General features: G+C 48.7%; 1 protein-coding gene across 2 annotated transcripts in view; it reads left to right on the forward strand.

The window, feature by feature from the left end:
• Nucleotides 1-21,205, forward strand: part of LOC121279187 (carbohydrate sulfotransferase 9-like) — a 124,003-nt gene that overhangs the window by 71,812 nt on the left and 30,986 nt on the right. The window contains exon 1 of one of the 2 annotated variants that reach the window (XM_041190190.1): nt 4,860-4,936. The exons of the other annotated variant lie outside the window; for it this stretch is intronic. Coding sequence (XP_041046124.1) covers nt 4,936 — 1 coding nt within the window. The 5' untranslated portion in view covers nt 4,860-4,935. Of the gene's footprint in view, nt 1-4,859; nt 4,937-21,205 lie in introns of those variants that run through there. 2 annotated transcript variants of the gene reach the window in all.

Raw genomic sequence — 21,205 nt, forward strand, 5'->3', positions numbered from 1 at the left:
CCCCGAAAACTATGGAGAGGTATGAGATACCTACCCTCCATTTGAACCAGTCAGACCAGGAGTGCAGGGTGCAGGTTTGTCACCCACACCCTTATCTTATGCCAGCAAACATTGTCGGCACTGGGAATGGGGCTGGAAATCACAGATTTGGGTTCTGCTGCCATTTTGAAAGGCCTCTCGAGTCGGCCAAACTCTGTGAAAATCCAGCCCTCTTGGTTTTTTTTTATGGTGTTGGTCATAAATATTAGGCCGGATACTGGGGAGTGCTCCCCTGATCTTCTTCAAAATAGTGCCATGGGATCGTTTACATCCACCTGAGAGAAAAGCCCCCCTCAGTTTCATGTCTCATCCGAAAGATGCCATCCCAGGCAGTGCAGCACTCTGTCTGCACAGGACTAGAGTATCATTTTTTTTTCAATTCGTCCTTAGTATGACAGCTTCACTGGCAAGGTCCAATTAAGAGCATAAGAACATAAGAACTAGGAGCAAGAGTAGGCCACTCGGCCCCTCAAGCCGGCCCTGCCATTCAATAAGATCATGGTTGATCTGCCCCAGGACTCAACACCTCTTTCGTTCCAATTCCTCACAGCCCTCAACTACCCGATATTTCAAAAATCTATCTACCTCCTCTTTAAATACTTTCAGTGATCCAGCCTCCACAAGTTTCTGGGGTAGAGAATTTCAAACATTCACTATCCTCAGAGAAGAAATTCCTTCGCATCTCAGTTTTAAATGAGCGTCCCCTTATTCTGAAACTTTGTCCCCCAGTTTAAGATTCCCCCACTAGTGGAAACATCTTCTCAACATCTACCCCGTCAAGCCCCTAACTGCCCTTGAGAAGGCGGCGATGAGCCACATTCTTGAGCCACTGCTGTCCATGTGGTGTAGGGACACCCACAGAGCTGTTAGGGATTGAGTTCCAGGATTTTGACCCAGTGACAGTGAAGTAATTGTAAGATTTACTGGGCTCGAGAGGCCCAGATACCTAAATAGGCCGACAAGTAGTCAAAAGTAATTTTGAGATGGTTTATTAAGTTTATTAAGAAACAACAGTTTAGATATGATACATTAACTAATTAGACAGATAAAGTATTCAACTGGTAACAGCTTGTGATAACAGCATTCCGCTCTCTAGTCGAAGGGTTAGGAAACTCTTCCCTCAATCGCTCAAGTTTCCTCCTCTTCCTCTGGTCCATCTTCCATCTGAAGAAGGCAGCTGCCCAGCCAGCATTGCCACCTCACCAGCACCTCAGCCCCCTATCACCAGTACGACACCAATCCATATACCCTTTTTAGGGGGCTGGTAGCTTATGCAGTGTCAATCATCTAACTATTCTGCCCAATGGATACAGGACAGGCACTCCAAAAATCAGAGTGATTACCACCCACATTGTGTGCTACCCTGCTCGAGGCCAGCTTTTTAGTTTACATCCTGCTGAGGGTCATATCCTGGCCCTTTCTAAACACTTACATGGATAAGGGGGTGCACAAGATGCCATTCTATCAGTTCAGTAATGTCAACATGGCAGCCTGAACTAAGACTGTTTAGAGGTCAAAGTGTTTAGAAATCCTCTGTCCAGAGAGAGAATCAAAACTGTTTAGCTAATTATATAAAACCCAAAAAATATTTGCTTATAAAACCCCCAATTTCTGACAGAATAACATTGTTCCACGTCAGGATGTAAGTGGCTTGAGGGGAACTTACAGGTGGAGGTGTTCCCATGTGTCTGCTGTCCTTGTACTTCTCAGTAGTAGAGGTCACGGGTTTTGAAGGTGCTGCCGAAGGAGCCTTGGTGAGTTTCTGATAGTAAGAGTCTCTACGAGTATTTAAAAAGGAGAAGAATAACTAAAGTGAGTGTTTGTCCCTTACCGAGTGGGACTGGGGAATGAATATTGAGAAACACAGAAATTGTGGAAGCGTTGAACAGATATTTTGTGTCAGCCTTCACTGAAAAATACACAGAAAACATACCGAGAATACTTGAAAATCAAGAGGCTTGGGAGGGATGACTTTAAACAATTGCAATCACTAGAGAAAAGGTACTGGAGAAACTATTCGAACAAAAGGTTGACTGGTGGCTTTCATGCTGAGGTCCTAAAAGAAGTGGCTGAAGAGATAGTAGATGCATTGGTTGTGATCTTCCAAAATTCCCAAGATTCTGGAAAGGTCCAGCAGATTGAAAAATAATTAATGTAACACATCTATTCAAGAAAAGGTAGAGACAGAGTAGGAAACTATAGGCCAGTTAGTCTAACGTCTGCCATAGGGAGAATGCTAGAATCCATTATTAAGGAGCCAATTGCAGGATAATAAGAAAATCATATTACAATCAGGCAGAGTCAAAATGGTTTTGTGAAATGGAAATTGTGTTTGACAAATTTATTAGTATTCTTTGAGGAAATAACAAGCACTGTGGATAAAGGGGAACCTGTAGATGTGATGTATGTGGATTTTCAAAAGGCATCCAACAAGGTGACACATCAAAGGTTAATGCACAAAGTAAGAGCTCATGGTGTAGGGGGTAACATATTTGATGAATAGAGAATTGGTTAGCTAACAAGATGCAGAGATGTAAGGGTAATTGGGTCATTTTTGGGTTAGCAAGATGTAACAAGTGGGGTGTCACAGGGATCAGTGCTGGGGCCTCAACTACCTGTAACAATGACTTGGATCAAGGGACCAAATGTATGCTTATCACACAAAGATATGTAGGAGAGCAGGTTGTCAAGGGGACTTGAGGAGTCTGCAAAGGGATATAGACAGGTTAATTGGATCGGCAAAAATTTGGTAGATGGGCTATAATGTGGGTAAATGTGAACTTGTCCACTTTGGCAGGAAGAACAGAAAAGCCGCATATTGTTTAAATGATGGGAGATTGCAGAACTCTGCGGTACAGAGGGATCTGGGTGTCCTGGTACATGAATCACAATAAGTTGGTATGCAAGTACAGCAAGTGATTAGGAAGGCAAATGGAATGTTGCCATTTATTGCAAGGGGATCAAGTATAAAAGTATGAAAATGTTGCTACAGTTGTAAAAGGCTTTAGCCAGGCTGCATTTGGGTACAGTTTTAGTGTCCTTACTTAAGAGAGAACATAATTGCATTAGAAGCAGTTAAAGAAGTTTCACTTGACTGATTCCTGGGATGAAGGGATTATCTTAATGAGGAAAGGTTGAACAGATTGGTCTTACACTCATTGGGGTTTAGAAGAATGAGAGTGATCTTATTGAAACATATAAAATCCTGAGGGGATCTCAGGGTGGATATTGAGAGGCTGTTTCCCATTGTGGGAGACATTAGAACTAAGGGACACAGTTTATAAAGAAGGAATCTCCCATCTAAGACAAAGATGAGGAATTTTTTTTTCTCTCAGAGGGTTGTTATCCTGTGGAATTCTCTCCCACAGAAAACAATGGAGGCTGGGTCACTGAATATGTTCAAGGCAAAGTTAGACAGATTTTTAATCAACAAGGGAGCCAAGCCGGGGGGGGGCGGGGGGTGGGGGGCTTGGGGGGGGTTGGGGGGGTGGGAGAGGGGGCGGGGAAACACCCCTTGTGAGAAAATCTGTTGTAGCTGGTCCAAATTTGAATGGGAATTGGAACTGGTTCCAGTTGAACTACTCCCAGTCCAAGCGTGGAATAAAGGCCACAAACAGATCAGCCATGATCTTTTCGAAAGGTAGAGCATGCTGGAGGGGCCGAATGGACTACTCCAGCTCCTAACTGTTGTGTTCTTGTGTCCTTGCGCTGCCACTGTGTGTCGGTGGTCAAGGGGGTGAATGCTTTATGGTAATGGTGCTGGAATAAGCAATGGGTATTACACATGAGTACTGAGCATCATTTCACATTCTTACCTGTTTGCTTTGCTGGATTTTTAAATACTTTGCGATTTAGTGGAGTGAGAACCACTTTATTACTGCAATGCACTTGGACACCAATCAACAACGGTACCAAAGACCAGAACAAAATATGAGCCATCTGATAAAGATCTGAAAGTGCTGTCTGTGCTCCAATGCTGTGTAATTAATTAATTACTACAGTTTCTAACCTCATTGTTTCAATACTATGGTGCACAGAATAATACTTCCACTTATTTTTCTTTTGGATTACATGAACTCCGCTGCCAAATATTTTAAGATCTGTATCTGAACTTTGAATTAATCAATAATTTTACTGTAGTGGGACGAGATGCTGCCTCAGGCCATTGTTCTCACTCGAGTCATTTGCATGCAACAGTGATACAGAGACCAAAGTGATTTTGGCACAGTAGAGTCAATTGGCTTCCGTTGTAAATCTGTATCAATCTTTCCCATAATCTGCTGTGTGAAAACTAACAACTGCAAATTCTTCTCCTCACCCTGCAGTAACTGCACAGCATTCGAAAAGTGGCCATAACAATAACATAAGGACTTTGGCATCCAGTTAGCCTTGCATTAGCTACACCTCCTCAGAGAGAGTGAGAGAGACTTGCAGAGAGAGAGAGAGAGGGAGGAAATATTATGAATGGGACCTTGCACAAGTAAACAGCTGGTTCCATTGCAGATGTGAATACTTATGATGCCAGTCTGATCGTCTGAAAATCTGGTTCAACGGCAGTCGCAAACATATTTAAATATTTGCTGGCTGGATTCCCTGCTCTGTGGTCCCACGTCAATAAATATCTCCCCCCTCTCTGTCTCCAGCCACAGCCAATTTGCGACTTGACAGATTTAAAAGCTATGCTTTACCTCTTCAACAATTAATTCCAAACTGCTGCTTCTCGCAAGTTTCAGCCTGTTGGTTTGATTTTTGAAATAGTTGGGAGCAGTTTACCCCGATGAATCTGAGGAAAGTGGAATGATTTCGGTTACCCGGAGAGGCTTGAACCCTCAACCTTCTGACACAGAGGAATTTTTTTTGCCTCCATCAATATGACAGCTGACAAATTCCTGGCATAGTGAGTATACGCTTCCTGACTGGAGGCTTCATAGACCCAAAATATGGCTGCAGCATGGCCTAAATTTCTAGGCCCCTGTTTTAATTCTCTGGATATTCAGTACCAGGTGAGAGGGGTGCTCGTGGACTACATCCCCCATCGTTGTTTGAAGACGTTGGAAACTGTATTTCCCCATTATTTCAGCAATAACAGTTACATTTATATAGCACCTTTAATGTATTGGAGAATCGCAAGGCGATTCACTGGAACGTTATCAGACATGACTCTGAGCCATACCAGGAGATACCGGGGCAAATGATGGGGTGGGTTTTAGGGAGCGTCTTAAAGGAGAAAAGAGAGGTGACGAGAAAGGGTTAATTTCTTCAAACTGAGAAATGTAAGGGGAAGAAAACTGGAATCTTGTAGTGAAAAGTTGTTTTCCAGTCAACCAATTTCATTCTCAGCAGTAAAGATAATGGAAAATTGTCGTAGCTGTCACGCACAATTGAACTGATAAGATCAAACAAAGGGAATGACTTTCTGCTGATTTCATCCTTCGAAAACTCTCCAGTCCCTTGAAAGTCAATTTAATATCCAGCATCTTAATTCCAAGTTTGAGAGATTTCTGTATACAATTGGCACTGTTGTGAAATGCCTAATTCCATGATTGATATGTATTCGGAGTATTACTCTTATAGTTTGGGGACTGAAATCCTTTGAATGTAAGATAACGGAAGCACCTGGTTTGCCATAAGACCATGAGACATAGGAGAAGAAGTAGGCCATTCGGCCCATCGAGCCTGCCCCGCCATTCAATGAGATCATGGCTGTTCTGATAATCCTCAGTTCCACTTCCGCGTCATTTCTAACCGATATCCCCCTCCCGACATGGAGTACGGCTCCACTTTGTGCTCTCTCGATTGCTTCTGAGCCCCTGACTGTGCTCTCCATTGCCGGCGCCAACTCCAGCGCCTTGCTGAAGTCTAAATTCGTTTCTGACAACAACCTTTTTTGAATGACGTCTTCGTGAGTCCCACACTCTCACGTGTTAATGTGTCTCTTAATGTGTTATTAATTGACATCCCAAACTCACAGTGCTCTGTCAGTTGTTTTAAGGCTGCTACATAGCAAGCAATTGTCTCTCCAGGGGCGCGACACCTCGAATTGAATTTAAAATGCTGCATTGTTACCGAGGGTTTCGGCTGAAAGTGGCTTTTCACAAGATTCACCAACTCATCAAAATCCTTGGAATCTGGGGTGCTGGGTGCTGTTAGACTACGAATTAGGTCGCATGTTTTACTGCCACATTTCCATAAGAGGACCGCTCGCCTCTTCTCCTCCCCCGATATGTCGTTGGCCAAAAAGTAAAACGTGAGGAGTTCAATATAATCTGACCAGCCATTGGTGGTCTGATCAAACAATTCAATATGACCAAATTGTGGCACATTGGAGGGAGATAACTTTGATGACTATGGTGAGGGCTGCACTTACATTTGGCCTGCAAGGCATGGCTGATTCACTTCAGTTGAGTTTTCACAGCTTTCCTTGGTGCATTAACTGGTTAACTACGAATTAGGCCACACGTTTTACTGCCACATTTCCATAAGAGGACCGCTCGCCTCTTCTCCTCCCCCGATATGTCATCGGCCAAAAACGTGAGGAGTTCAATATAATCTGACCAGCCATTGGTCAACAAATTCAATATGACCAAATTGTTAACATCGCCAGTTGTTATGGTCTACTACGGGGTTGCTTCGCTCGTGAACCAGTTACACACTTATCTGTTGGCCAGCGAGTCAATTACAACATACGGTAGATGCAGAGACCAATATGCAATGAAGCATATGCTATTTATTTACACAACAAACAGAGCACTAACATGATGTATGCTTCTCCAACCAGACCCGACTCTAGACTAACATTCACATTGTTGCCCGTGCTACACAGCTATTGGGTCTTACAGTCACATGGTCAATCTGCTCACAGTCTCTTAAAGGTGTATTACGCCTCAGATTACCACACACCCTGTCCCTCAGGGACACTATTCCTCAGTCTTGCTCACCCACCCTTGCCAGGACTCTGGTGGCAGACTACTCAAAAGGGGCAGAAATACAAATCAGGTCATGGCTTAAAACTGGAGTTTACGTCTGGCCCTTGAGAGGGGTGGAGCCTCTGCACAGCTCACCTTCTCCTCCTTCCCCAGCCCCCACCCACACCCACAACCACCACCACCCCCTACCCCGCTCTCCCTCTCCTTCATCAGACATTTCCAGAGCTCAGAGATGCTGCATTCCCAGCCTCACAGGAGCCTGACATATTTCAGATGTCTAGAAGGCCTGGTCAGACCCAGGTGCATCAGCCTGTCAAATGGTAGGACAAAAAGTGCTGGAGAACCTCAGTAGGTCAGGCAGCATCTGTGGAGAGAAACAGAGTTAACAATTGAGGTCAATGATCCTTCATCAGAACTGGGCTTATAGATTTCTTGTTTTCTCTCTTACTCCATTCTTCACCAGCAGGGCTATCTTTGCTACACCCCTAACCTTGGGAACTGTTCTAAGAATCTAAGGAGTTCTGGAGATCAAAACCAATTCATCTGTAATCTCTGCCTTTACCTCTTTTAAAGCCTGTTTTGTTAGCCTGTCACGGGGTGTGAGCATCACTGGCAAGGCCAGCATTTATTTCCCATCCCTAATTGCCCCTTGAGAAGGTGGTGGTGAGCCGCCTACTTGAACCGCTGCAGTCTATGTGGTGTAGGTACAGCCACAGTTCCAATGAAAGATCATTGACCTGAAACGTTAACTCTCCATAGTTGGTGCCTTACCTGTTGAACTTTTCCAGCATTTTTTTTTGTTCTTATTTCAGACTTCCAACGTCCTTCGTATTTTGCTTCTGCCAAACGGTGGACATTGTGACCACCTGAAGTCATGACATAAATCTTGAAAGGCAGAGGAAAGATGGGTCATGGAATGCTAACTGGGGAAAGAATCCTGGCTGTTGTTTTCCCCAGCCTGAATCTACAACATCCTTTTCTACATAGACCGGAGATCGAACGTGCACCCTTTGTCTGTACAGATTGGAAAGGTTTCTTTATTAACAGAACTATTAGGGAAAGCTGCAGCACCTATGACTGAAGGCAAAATTAGTTTAGTAGACTGAAGTCCCCCCCAGGGTCGGGTGGAATGAAAGAGCTGCTGATTTTTTATTCTTTGACCCTCCCTAACTCTATAACCTTCTCCAGCCCCACACTTCTGGCATCTTGAGCATCCCCAATTTCCATCACTTCACCATTTGTCGGCTGTGCCTTCAGCTGCCTGGGGCCTAAGCTCTGCAATTTCCTCCCTAAGCCTCTCTTTCTCTCTACCTCTTTCTCTTCCATCAAGACACTCCTTAAAAGTTTCCTGTCCTAATATCTCCTCATGTAGCTCGTGATTTGAATTTGAAGGAGAAGGAAAGGACTTTCATTTCTGGGGCATCTTTGATGAGCTCAGAATGTCTGAAAAGGCTTTGCAGCGAATGAAGTAGTTTTTTGCACACTGGCAGCAGCATGTGCAGTCTACAAGCACCTGCCAAACCCCATGACCTCTACCACTTAGAAGGACAAGGGCAGCAGACACATGGTAACACCACCAGCTGGAAGTTCCCCTCCAAGCCACACACCTGGAGAGAGCTAGCAGAATTGTCCTGGTACAGGGAGACCTGGGTCTCCTCGTACACGAATCACAAAACATTAGCATGCAGGTGCAGCAAGTTGTTAGGAAGGCAATTGTTTTTTTAAAAAATTCATTCATGGGATGTGGGCTTTGTTGGCTGGGCCAGCATTTATTGCCCATCCTTGGTTGCCCTTGAGGAGGCGGTGGTGAGTTGCCTGTAGTCCCTGTGGTGTAGCAATGGGGATGGAGTATGAAAGTAGGGAAGTCTTGCTACAACTGGATAAAAGCAAAACACTGCTGGAAATCTGAAACAAAAACAGAAAATACTGGAAAAACTCAGCAGGGTCCACTAGCATCTGTGGAGAGAGAAACAGAGTTAACGTTTCGAGTCCATATGACTCTTCTTCAGAGCTAAAGAGAAGCGTCATACGGACTCGAAACGTTAACTCTGCTTTTCTCTCCACAGATGCTGTTAGACCTGCTGAATTTTTCCAGCATTTTCTGTTTTTGTTCTTGTTACAATTGTACAGGGTATTGGGGAGACCACACCTAGGGTGCTGTGTACAGACTTGATCCCCTTACTAAGGGAGGGATATACTTGCTTCGGAAGCAGTTCAGAGAAGGCTCACTGGATTGATTCCTGGGATGAGGAGTTAGTCTTTATGAGGAAAGGTTGAGCAGGTTGGGCCTGTACCCACTGGAGTTTAGAAGAATGAGAGGTGATCTTATGGAGACAGACCCAATTCTGAGGGGGATTGACAGGGTAGATGCTGAGAGGAAGTCTCCTCTTGTGGGGCAATCTGGGACTAGGGGGTGTCAGGGCTTAAAAATTAGGGGTCTCCTATTTAAGATGGAGATGAGGAGGAATTTCTTCTCTCAGAGGGTCTCCCAGAGAACAGTGGAGGCTAGGGCTGGGTCATTGGATATTTGTCCAAGGCCGAGTGAGACAGGTTTTTGATAGTCAAGGGAACCAAAGGATTATTGGGAAAAGTACAGGAAAATGGATTTGAGAACACAACCAGATCAGCCGTGATCTTTCTGAATGGCAGAGCAGGCTCAATGGGCCGAATGGCCTACTCTTGCTCCTACTTCTTGTGATCTTAAGAGTTCAGCAGAGTCAGAGGGCAGGCTCTTGGGCTGCAGTCAGGAGATGCAATGTACAAGGAATATTTCTCTGTAGAATGTCTAGTCGATGGGCAGTATCGGCTGTGTATACTGGAGCTTTGTGCCACAATGCCTTGGGGGCAGGAACAAACTTTTTTATTGGGTGGAGTTCATAATTGATCAAATTGCAGAACTGGATTAATTGAATGAATGGCCCTTTCTTACAGCACTTCAGATTGTCTGTATGACGTTAGCCCTTTAAGCAACAACAGATTGCATCTGCATAGCACCTTTAACGTAGTAAAACATGACAAAGGGCTTCACAGGAGTGTTATCAAGACAAAATTGAAACTGAGCTACATAGGCAGATGCTAGGACTGGTGATCAAAGGTTTGGTCAAAGAGGTGGTTTTATAAGGAGCATCTTGAAGAGTAGAAGAGTGGGGAGGTTTAGGGAGGGAATTCCAGAAGTTAGGACCGAGGTAGCTGAAGACATTGTCACCAATGGGAGAACGCTGAAAATCAAGGATGCCATAAGAGGTTAGAATTGGATGAGCGTGAAGATCAGAGAGGGTTATGGGGCTGGGAGGGATTACGGAGACAGGGAGAGATGAGACCATGGATAGATTTGAAACTTCCAGTTCTGGGTTTTGATTGGAAATAATAAGAAAACAATGAACAGATTAGTAAATGCAAGATGCGAGACCAGGGTGATAAAAATATTCTTGCTATCTTCATTGGAAGAATATTGTATAGAGGTGCCGTCTAAAACTAATCAGATCCTTATTTCATATAAGGCAAAGCTAGCGGCTTGCAGCTGAGATGACTGAGGGTCTTCCACTAACATCAGTATAATCCAGCAGCTCTAATCCCAAGATCTTTCATAGAACCTTAATACAAAACAGCACAGAAGGAGGCCATTTGGCCCACTGTGGCTGTACCAGCTCTTTGAAAGAGCTATCCAGAAACTGAACTGGACTAGCCAGTGTGGCTACAAGAGCAGATCCGAGGCTAGGAATCTCGCAATGAGTAACTCACCTCCTGATTCCCCAAAGCCTGTCCACCATCTACAAGGCACAAGTCAGGAGTGTGATGGAATACTCTCCACTTGCCTGGATGAGCGCAGCTCCCACAATAATCAAGAAACTTGACACCGTCCAGGACAAAGCAGCCCCGCTTGATTGTCGGCACATGCACAAACATTCACTCTCTCCACCACCAACGCACAGTAGCAGCAGTGTGTACCATCTACAAGATGCACTGCAGGAATTCACCAAGGCTCCTTAGGCAGCACTTTCTAAGCCCAGTACCACTACCATCTAGATGGGCAAGGGCAGCAGATAGATGGGAACACCACCACCTGGAGATTCCCCTCCAAGTCATTCACCATCCTGACTTGGAAATATATTGCCGTTCCTTCAATGTCGTTGGGTCAAAATCGTGGAACTCCCTCCCCCTAACAGCACTGTGGGTGTACCTACACCACATGGGCTGCAGCGGTTCAAGAAGGCAGCTCACCACCACCTTCTCAAGGGGAAATTAGATATGGGCAATAAATGCTGGCCCAGCCAGCAATGCCCACAGCCCATGAACAAATGCATTTTGAAAATCCAATCAGTCCTCTAACCCTTCTCCAGACTCCTGCAAGATAAAGGTCTTCCAGTATTTATCCGTTTCTCTTTTGAAGAACATTATTGAATCTGCTCCCACCGCCCTTTCAGGCAGCGCATTCCGGATCACGGAAACTCGCTGCATAAAAACAGTTCTCATCTCCGCTTTTGCTAATTACCTGCATCCGCAGTATTTTGCTTTTATCTTAAGTCTGTTTCTCTGGCGACCAACCAGTCCCGTTCCAGCGGCATGTGCATAAAACCTAGGCTGGCACTCCCAGTCCAGTACTGAAGGAGGGCTGGACCTTCAGAGAGGCCACCTGCCCCCTCTATTGAATCCCCCCTTCACCTTCTCAGCCCTAAGGAGAACAACCCCAGCTTAACCAGTCTCTCCGCGTCACTGAAGTCCCTCATCCCTGGTTCAGCTGAAAAAACATGCCCCCACAAATCATCCCTCTCAAACGAAGTAACCCAACTGTCTCTTTTATTTCAGGACTGCTTACGCACTGGCCGATCCGGCTGCAAGTATTTGCGCCATTCCTTTGTGAGTCTGTGTTTCGATGAGTCAAAGGGGGGGAAACTAGAATAAAAACGTCAGGCTGCCCTCTGGAGGCCGCTTTCGGAAGCGATCCTCAGGCCGAATGCAATCCAATAACAGGGGCCGGATTTTCCACTCGTCAGGCGGGCGCGGGCCCAAACCCCCCAAACGAGCATCAAGTGACGGGCGACGACACTGTGCGAGAGCCCCGGCTCCCTCGCGCACTCGCACGGTGTCTCGGTCAGCGGGCGGAGGTGGGAGTTGGCAGCACGCCCGCCGACAATCGACAGGGCCCATTAAGGCCGTCAAAGGTCTAACTGAACGAAACGTTTCGCTGGCGAAAACGCCAACGGCCTTTGTGTTTCTTTTTGCGAAGCCTCGCCCTTCGCTGAGAGGAAATTTTACAATTTTCAGACTAACTTCTGACCTGGGACAGGGGGGACGTGCTATTAACATTTTTCTTTAAAATCTTCCTTTTTTATTTCGACATACCTTCACACCTCCCCGAGGAAGAAGCGCGTGCGTGAACTGCCATGTTCACCCACCACCCCCCCAACACACCACCAACACCGCCCCCACCCCCCCCCCCACCTCCGCACCCCCTGCACAGGCAGTGCTGAGCACACCGGGCAGCTCTTCATCGGCCCACCAGCCTGAAATCGTGGTCGCGGACCCAATAATGGTTTCCAGACCGCTCACGCTCTCCCTCCCTCCCCCACCACCTCCCCCCCCGCCCCCCACCCTTCTCTTGCTGAGCCCGGCCAACGGGGGCCAAATTTTGCCCCGTGGTTTTTTTTTTATTCTTCCACGAGATGTGGGCTTCGCTGGCTGGGCCAGCATTTGTTGCCCATCCTGAATTGCCCCTTGTGAAGATCCACCACCCTTATGAAGGTGGTGGTGAGCTGCCACCTTGAACCGATGCAGTCCCATGTGGGTGTAGGTACACCCACGACGCTGCAATAAATGCCACAGATGTCTTTCTTTGGCATTAAAATAGGACCTCAGGATTTTTTTTTTAAAACTTGGACTAAATTGAACTTTTCACTCACCAACGACTTCCTATCTTAAGGTTTCATGGCAGGTTAGAATGGATGTCATTAAAATATTGGTTTAATATCTTCGCTGCCAAATCCAGGTGATGCAGAGTGTGACTGGAGTCAAAATAGGCTCCCGGCTTGTGTTGAGCCGGCCCTTGACCTCAGCTGGAGGAGTGACTGAGGAAGTTCAATGAGCCTTTGTTTATCGAGCTGAGGGAGGCAAAAGGATTCAGCCAAAGATCCCTTTCCTCGCTGCTACCCTGCAACAATCGGTCCACGTGCCCTTGTTAGCTCCAGGCTTGTCCACTCCCTTGCTCCCCTCGTGGACCTTCCATCTCACACCCTCTCCAAACTTGAGATCATCCAAAACTCTGCTGCCCATGCCCTAACTCACATCAGGAACCTGTTCCCCTATCACCCCTGCGCGCTCACCCACTTACACTGGCTCCCGATCCAGCAATGTCTCAATTTTAAAACTCTCATCCTGATTTTCAGATCCCTCCACCGCCTTGCGCACACCCCCCACCCCCCCCCCATCCCTATCTCCGTAATCTCCTCCAGCTCCACAAGCCCCTGAGATACTTGCAATCCTCCAATTCTGGCCTCTTGGGAACCACCGATCTCCATTGCTATTGGTGGCCGGGCCTTCAGCTGCCTGGACCCTAAGCTTTGGAATTCCCTCCCTAAACCTCCCCGACCCTTCTGTCCTTTACAAAAACCACCCATTTGACCAAGCTTTTGGGCACCTGTCCTAATATTTCCTTATGTGGCCAGGTGTCCAATTCTATCCGATAATGGCTCCTGTGGAGCGCTCTGGGACGATATTAAAGGCAGCCATGGAGTCAGGCTGAGGCTCCAACACTCGAGAACACAAGGTACGTGAGGGGCAGAATACTTCCCTCATCGGGCCGGCCAGGGAGCAGTCGCTGAACGGACAGCTGCCCGTGATCGGGCTCCCACTGTGGTTTCACGCTCGCTGGCCAATCGTGAAAGGTGCGCTGGGAGCCTCTAGCGCCGCCAGGGTCGGGGGTCAGGGGTCAGGGGTCGGGAGGAGCGCGAGGACTGAAGTGTGCGCCTGGGCATGTTGGGTGGTGGGTGGGGGGTGGGGGTGGTGGGGGTGTGGGTAGCGCGCGCTGACAGCTCCCTGAAGTCACAGAGCTGCCCCCAGGGAGCTGACGGGTTTCAAATACAGAAATAAACTTTTTAACGTATGAAATAAAAAACCGTCCCCGCATGTGACTCAGTCACGTGAAGAGGGGACATGTTAAAAAAAAAAATGGGAAAATTGTTTAATTTTTTTTTTGTTTTTTAGTAAGTGCTGGAAACCTCATTCCTGCCCCCCCACACCGCCCCCCCCACCCCTCCACCCACCCCCACCCTGGCCTATTCGTCCGCCAACCAAATGGTTGAGGGGGCAGTGAAAAATGCAGCTTAATTAATTACTTAAGGGCCTTAATAGGGCCTCTTCATTGTCGGCGGGCGCATTCAAGTGATGGAGCATCCACAACCCTCTGGGATGGAGAATTCTGAAGATCCACAACGTCCGGGGTGGGGGTGAAGAAATTTCTCCTCATCTCAGTCCTAAACGATCGGCCCCTTATCCTGAGACTGTGGCCCCCACCAACCCGGTGTTTTAGAATCCCTGACCAGGAGACATGATCTCTCTGCGTCCGCCCTCTCAAACCCCTTCAGAATCTTGTAGGTTTCAATGAGGTCACCTCTCGTTCTTCTAAACTCCAGAGAATATGGGCCCAGTTTACTCAGCCTCTCGTCATTGGACAACGCTCTCATCGTAGGGACCAATGTCATGAACCTTCACTGTGCTGCCTCCAACGCAAGAACACGCGGGGCAAAAAATATCAGATTGTCACTAATAAATCCACTAAGGAATTCAGGAGGAAATAGTTTACCCAGAGGGTGGAGAGAATGTAGAACTCACTACCATGGAGAGTGGCTGAGGCAAATAGTATAGATGCATTTAGGGGGAGGCACGAGGGAGAAAGGAGTAGAAGTCCCCTTGCCAACCAATCAGCACTCTCTTCTCATGCAGTATAAATTGTTGTTCCCTTTACATTTGGTATTTCTGCAAATTGTCCTGATGAGTGCAAAACAAAAAGCTTTGACAAAAAAAGATCTCTTTTTTCAGCAATAGAAGGTATGTTGATGGGGTGAGATGAAGACGGGTGGGGGAGAGGGTTTCATGTGGAGCGTAATCGCCAGCACCGTCCAAGTGGGCCAAATGGCTTGATTCTGCGCTGTAAGTACTTAGTGGATCAGCCTGAACAGATGAGTAAACTTCATCGATAAGTCAACAAGACTCATCTTGTCTGCCATCTGGTGGTGAGACAATGGCACAGCCTCCCTGTTTAGCAATCAACAGACAATCAGGTTCCATTCATAGCCCAGAGGAGGCCATTCAGCCCATCGTGTCCATGCTGGCCCACAAGTAGCCATCCAGTCTCATCCCGCTTTCCAGCTCTCGGTTCGTAGCCCTGTAAGTTACAGCACTTCAAGTGGTATCCAAACGTGATGAGGGTTTCTGCCTCTATCACCCCTTCAGGCAGTGAGTTCCAGATCCCCACCCTGGGTGAAAAAAAAAATCCCTCAACACTCCCCCCTCCTCTAACCCTTCCATCAGTTACTTTAATTCCATACACCCTGGTTATTGACCTCTCCATTAACGGAAATAGGTCCTTCCTATCTCCCCTATCTAGGCACCCCCCGTAATTATGTACATTATTTTAAATCCCCCTTAGCCTCCTCCTCAAAGAAATCTAGCCCATCCTCATCGATAATTCTCCCCTCGTAAATCTTCCCTGTACCCTCTCTAGTGCAGTCACACACTTGGTGTAACGTGGTGAAGACATAGAGACGCGGGGTTGAGAAACGTATCAGCCATGATTGAATGGCGGAGCAGGCTCGATGGGCCAAATGGCCTAGTTTCTGCTCCAATGTCTCATGGTCTAAGAGCGCTGTATCATTGCCCCCAAAATAATACTCTTGACACGGAGGGAGGAATCTTGTGCTCTCACTGGCAGTGAGCTTGGAGTAGGAGGTGGGGAGGGCAGCCAGTTAGGCAGATGGTAGTGTGCCCGAGCCCCACCACCACCACCATCCCACCCCCGCCTGAATTAAACCCTGATGGCCCACGTTTGACATTCCCGCCCCGGCCGCCAATTGGGGCCAATAACGACCTCACCCCGGTGAAGGCGGACCTGTTACCATTGCAACAGATGCTACCCCGCCGGCAGCTTGTCCGGGGGTCCCTCGAGCAAAGGCTCCCAGTGCCTGATCGAGGGGCTGGACATTGGGAAAGGGTGGGGGGGCGTGGTGACCCACTGAGAGCTGCCCACGCCCCCACCCCACCCCCACAGCCCCACCAACCCCACCCCCACCTCCACCAACCCCACCCCCACCCACAACCCCCACCCACCATCCCCACCCACCACCCCCACCCCACCACCCCACCCCCACAGCCCCACCACCCACACCCCCACCCCCACCAACCCCACCCACCATCCTCAACCCACCCCCACCAACACCCCCACCCCACCCCCACAGCCCCACCACACCCACCTCCACCCCTGCCCCACCCCCCCACACCACCAACCCCACCCCCCCATGCCCCACCACCCCCACCCCAACCCCTGCCCCACCACCCCCACCCCCACCCCCACAGCCCCACCCGCCCCACCCCACCAACCCCAACCCCCATGCCCCACCACCCCCACCCCACCGCCCCCACCCAGCACCCTCACCCCCACCCCCACCCCACCCCCACAGCCCCACAACCCCCACCCCACCAACCCCAACCCCCATGCCCCACCACCCCAACCCCACCCGCCCCACCCCACCGCCCCCACCCACCACCCCCCTGCCCCACCAACCCCACCCACAACCCCCACCCACCATCCCCACCCCCACCATCCCCACCCACCACACCCGTCCCACCACCACCCCGGCCCCCCCACCCCCACCCACCATCCCCACCCCCACCATCCCCACCCACCACACCCATCCCACCACCACCCCGGCCCCCCCCACCCCCACACCCCACCCACCACCCCTACCCCACCGCCCCCAATCCCCACCCACCACCCCGGCCCCCCACCCACCATCCCCACCCCCACCCCCGCCCACCACCCTCACCCTACCCCCCCACCCCCCCACTCCACCACCACCCCGGCCCCCCACCCCCACCCACCACCCCTACCCCACCGCCCCCAATCCCCACCCCACCACCCCGGCCCCCCACCCCCACACACCACCCCCAATCCCCACCCCACCCACCACCCCTACCCCACCACCCCCACCCCACCCACCACCCCTACCCCCCCACCCCCACCCCACCCACCACCCCGGCCCCCCCACCCCCACCCACCACCTCTGCCCCCCAGCCCTGCTCCCCCCCCCGCCCCACCCACCCCCCCGGCCCCACCTCCCCCACTCCACCACCACCCCCCCCCCCACACCGTGCCCGCGCTGACATCAGCGCTCTCTCTCTCTCTCTCTCTACACCCGACCCCCCATCACCACTCCAGCATCGCTGAGCCTTTCACTCTGGCATGGCTGTTAACTGGACAGCCAACGTGGATTCTCGGCCGGGGGCCGATTGCGGGCTCCGGCCGCTCCCGGGCCCACCCACAGTGCCCGCCCGGTGACCCTGTCGTCGCTTGGTAAGCTGTGACTGTATTAACCCTTTATGGTCCTTGCGACCAGCCACTGTAATGACACTGCCTGTCACCTTCTTCGGTTTATCCGGCATCTGTTGACCTTTTGCGATCTAATAAAAACTTTTGTTCAGTGATACTGGCATCCTGATCTTCAAGGAGGGTGCAAACAGGAGGAGGCCATTCAGCCCCTCAACCCTCTCCCAACTTCCAGCTGAATCATGGCTGATCTGCATTATAGCTCCATCCTTGGTTAACCACTAATACTCTCCATTGATCTTAGTTTTGAAATTTTACATTGACTCCCAGCCCCAAAGGCTTGATGAGGGGTGGGGAGTGAGGGGGTTGCGGGGAGAATATTAGGTTTCCACTGCCTTTTGTGTGAAGATGGGCTTCCTGACATCAACCCCCCCCCCCCACCCCCCCCAGCTCAAATTTTAAAGTTGTCCTTCAGTTGTACTGGGCTCCCCCCCTTCCAGAGGAGATAGGGTCTCCTTACCTATCACACCAACATTTTCAATCACCTTTCACAACCTCCGGCTTGCCACAGTGCCCGACAGCCTGCGAAGCAATTTTGTGCAGTCACTGCTGTAAAGTAGGAAGGGCAACAGCTAATCTGCACACAGCAAACTCCCATAAACAGCAACGTGACGCTGAGTAGATAATCTGTTTTGTGATGTTAATGGAGGGATCACTCAAGGAGAGCAGGGATAACTCTAATGTCCTCCAGGGAAGGAAATCTGCCACCCTTACCTGATCTGGCCTGCATGTGACTCCAGACCCACAGCAATGTGGCTGGCTCTTAAAAATGCCCTCTGAATGAGGGCAACTAGGGATGGGCAACAAATGCTGGCCTAGCCAGTGATGCCCACATCCCATGAATGAATAAAAAAAATCCCCTGTTCTTCTTACAAATAGCACCGTAGGGTTTTTTACATCCACTTGAGAGGGCAGGTAGGACTTCAGTTTAGCATCTCATTGAAAGATGTTTTTTTCTGACAGTGTAGCACTCCCTCAGCTATGCTCAAGTTCTCTAGTGCGGCTTGAACCCACAAACCTTCTTATTCATAAGCGGAGGGTGTTACCAGCTGAGTCACGCCTGTCACGGGACCACTATACACCAGGGGCATGTGGAAAGTGCTTCCATGTATGACAGTTTCCAAATGAACTCCTCCATGTGAGAATTCCGCTGAGCCAATCCCAAAAACTACTTGTACATGTTGAATGGGAGTCTGGGATGACATACATTTCATACATGCATTTTTCAGTCTGGAGACATGGATAGAGGCTCCAACATTCTTTCTATTGCTGCTATTCTTGCTGCTGGATGTTGGTAGGATTGGCAGGTATTAACCCAACCTATGTGGTGGTGTTATGAATACACCTTCCTTGGTCATCAAGTCCTGGAGTGGGACTTGAGCCTGGAACTACCTGGCATCAAAGTGTAGGGGCACTACCCACTGCACCACAACCCCTTCAATACTGAATGTTGATGCGCAGCAAAAATCAATGGTTTTCTCACCCAGTAAACCAGCCACTGTAGAGCGCAGGTAGACCTTGCAGACTTCAGCTGCACACCTGCGACTTATAAAAAAAAATAGGAGTAGGAGTGGGCTGTATGTTTCCTGAGCTTGCTCCTTTCTGTTCAAAGTTCACTGAGTTGTAGGCATTAATTGAACCATTTAATGATGCCACCTGTGCTAATGAGGAAATAGTATCCATTAAGCAATTTTGTCTAATGCCTCTCTGAACTACTTGGAAAGGTAGCAGAGGAGCCAAATTGCACTATCTTTAGTGGGTGATGTAGTTGTGGTGGACAAGGACAGTCATAAAGTTTATATATTTTTGGCGTTAATTATGAGATGCGGCACCGAGTTAGTCATTCAGCCGTGTCTCGCTGCTAATTTCTTTTCTCTGTTTTCAAGAGGATAAATATTGCTTTGGGTAATGTCACTCTGAAGGCAAATTAGCCAGAGCTATCTGACACTAGAAAGAAAGACTTGTCTTTATATTTTTTTATTCATTCACAGGATGAGGGCTTCGCTGGCTGGGCCAGCATTTATTGCCCATCCCTAATTGCCCCTTGAGAAGGTGGTGGTGAGCTGCCTTCTTGAGCCGCTGCAGCCCATGTGGTGTAGGTACACCCACAGTGCTGTTAGGGAGGGAGTTCCACGATTTTGGCCCAGTGACAGTGAAGGAATGGCGATATATTTCCAAGTCAGGATGGTGAGTGGCTTGGAGGGGAACTCCCAGGTAGTGGTGTTCCCATCTATCTGCTGCCCTTGTCCTTCTAGGTGGTAGTAGTCGTGGGTTTGGAAGGTGTTGTCTAAGGAGGATTGGTGAATTCCTGCGGTGCACCTTGTAGATGGTACACACTGCTGCTACTGTGCGTCGGTGGTGGAGGGAGTGAATGTTTGTGGATGTGGTGCCAATCAAGCAGGCTGCTTTGTCCTGGATGGTGTCAAGCTTCTTGAGTGTTGTGGGAGCTGCACTCATCCAGGCAAGTGGGGAGTATTCCATCACACTCCTGACTTGTAGATAGTGGACAGGCTTTGGGGAGTCAGGAGGTGAGATACTCATTGCAGGATTCCCAGCCTCTGACCTGCTGTTGTAGCCACAGTATTTATATGGCTAGTCCATATAAATACTGTGTCCATATATAACGCCTATCACAACCACTGAATGTCCCAAAACACTTTGCAGCCAATGAAATACTTTTAAAGTGTTGTCACTGCTGTAATTAATGTATGAAACAAAGCAGCCAATACTGACACAGCAAGTCACAATAGTGACACAGCAAGCTCCCAGAAACAGCAACGTGATAATGACCAGACATCAGTGTCTTTGATTGAAGGATTAAAATTGCCCAGAACACTTGGGATAACTGCCCCGCTCTCCTTCAAAATAATACCACGTGCACCTGAGAGAGCCAACATAGCCTCGGTTAACCGTTTCATCCAAAAAATAATGCAGCCCTCCCCTCAGTGCTGGCACCAAAATGATGGCTGACTTAACATGTTCATCGCTGAGGTAATGGAGGTGACAGAATCGCTTGGTGTGGTTTACTCGGCTGCAAGAAGCACAGCCGGCCAGAGTTGTCACTGTCGCAGCAGGGAGATGATCGCAGGGCTACAGGGGATAATTGGATAGCTCTTTGAAGGAGCTGGCAGAGATACAATGGGCCGAATGGTCTCCCTCTGTGCTGCATGATTCTGAGAAAAATGGAGAAACAAGCTGGGTTAAAGTAAATGACTCTATCGTACGCCGTAGTTTTATTTACTTCAGTGTTTAACGGGCATCTAATAGTGACATCGTGTTTTTCACAGCTTGAGAACCGACACATTAGAACAGCAATACTGAATTCTCCCTCATACTCCCTGAACCCCTGCGCCTCTTTTCCCTCTTTTTTGAGGCAGTCCTTAAAATCTACCTCTTTGATCAAGCGAATTGCCCCCTGTCCTAGAATCTCCTTACATGGCTCAACGTTGATGTGGATTTGAGAACCCTCCTGTGAAGCAGGGATGTTTTACTGCAATAAAGGCGCTATATAAATGCAAGTTGTCGTTGTGTAGGATCCATGTGTTTTTGATAATCAGGTTTGATCGATAATGACACAAATCCTGTATCGGCGGGGGGTAACTATACGATTAATAGTTAAGTGTGGTGGTTAAAGTTGTTCACA

This window comes from Carcharodon carcharias, chromosome 6 (assembly GCF_017639515.1).
Source record: "Carcharodon carcharias isolate sCarCar2 chromosome 6, sCarCar2.pri, whole genome shotgun sequence".
Taxonomy (NCBI): domain Eukaryota; kingdom Metazoa; phylum Chordata; class Chondrichthyes; order Lamniformes; family Lamnidae; genus Carcharodon; species Carcharodon carcharias.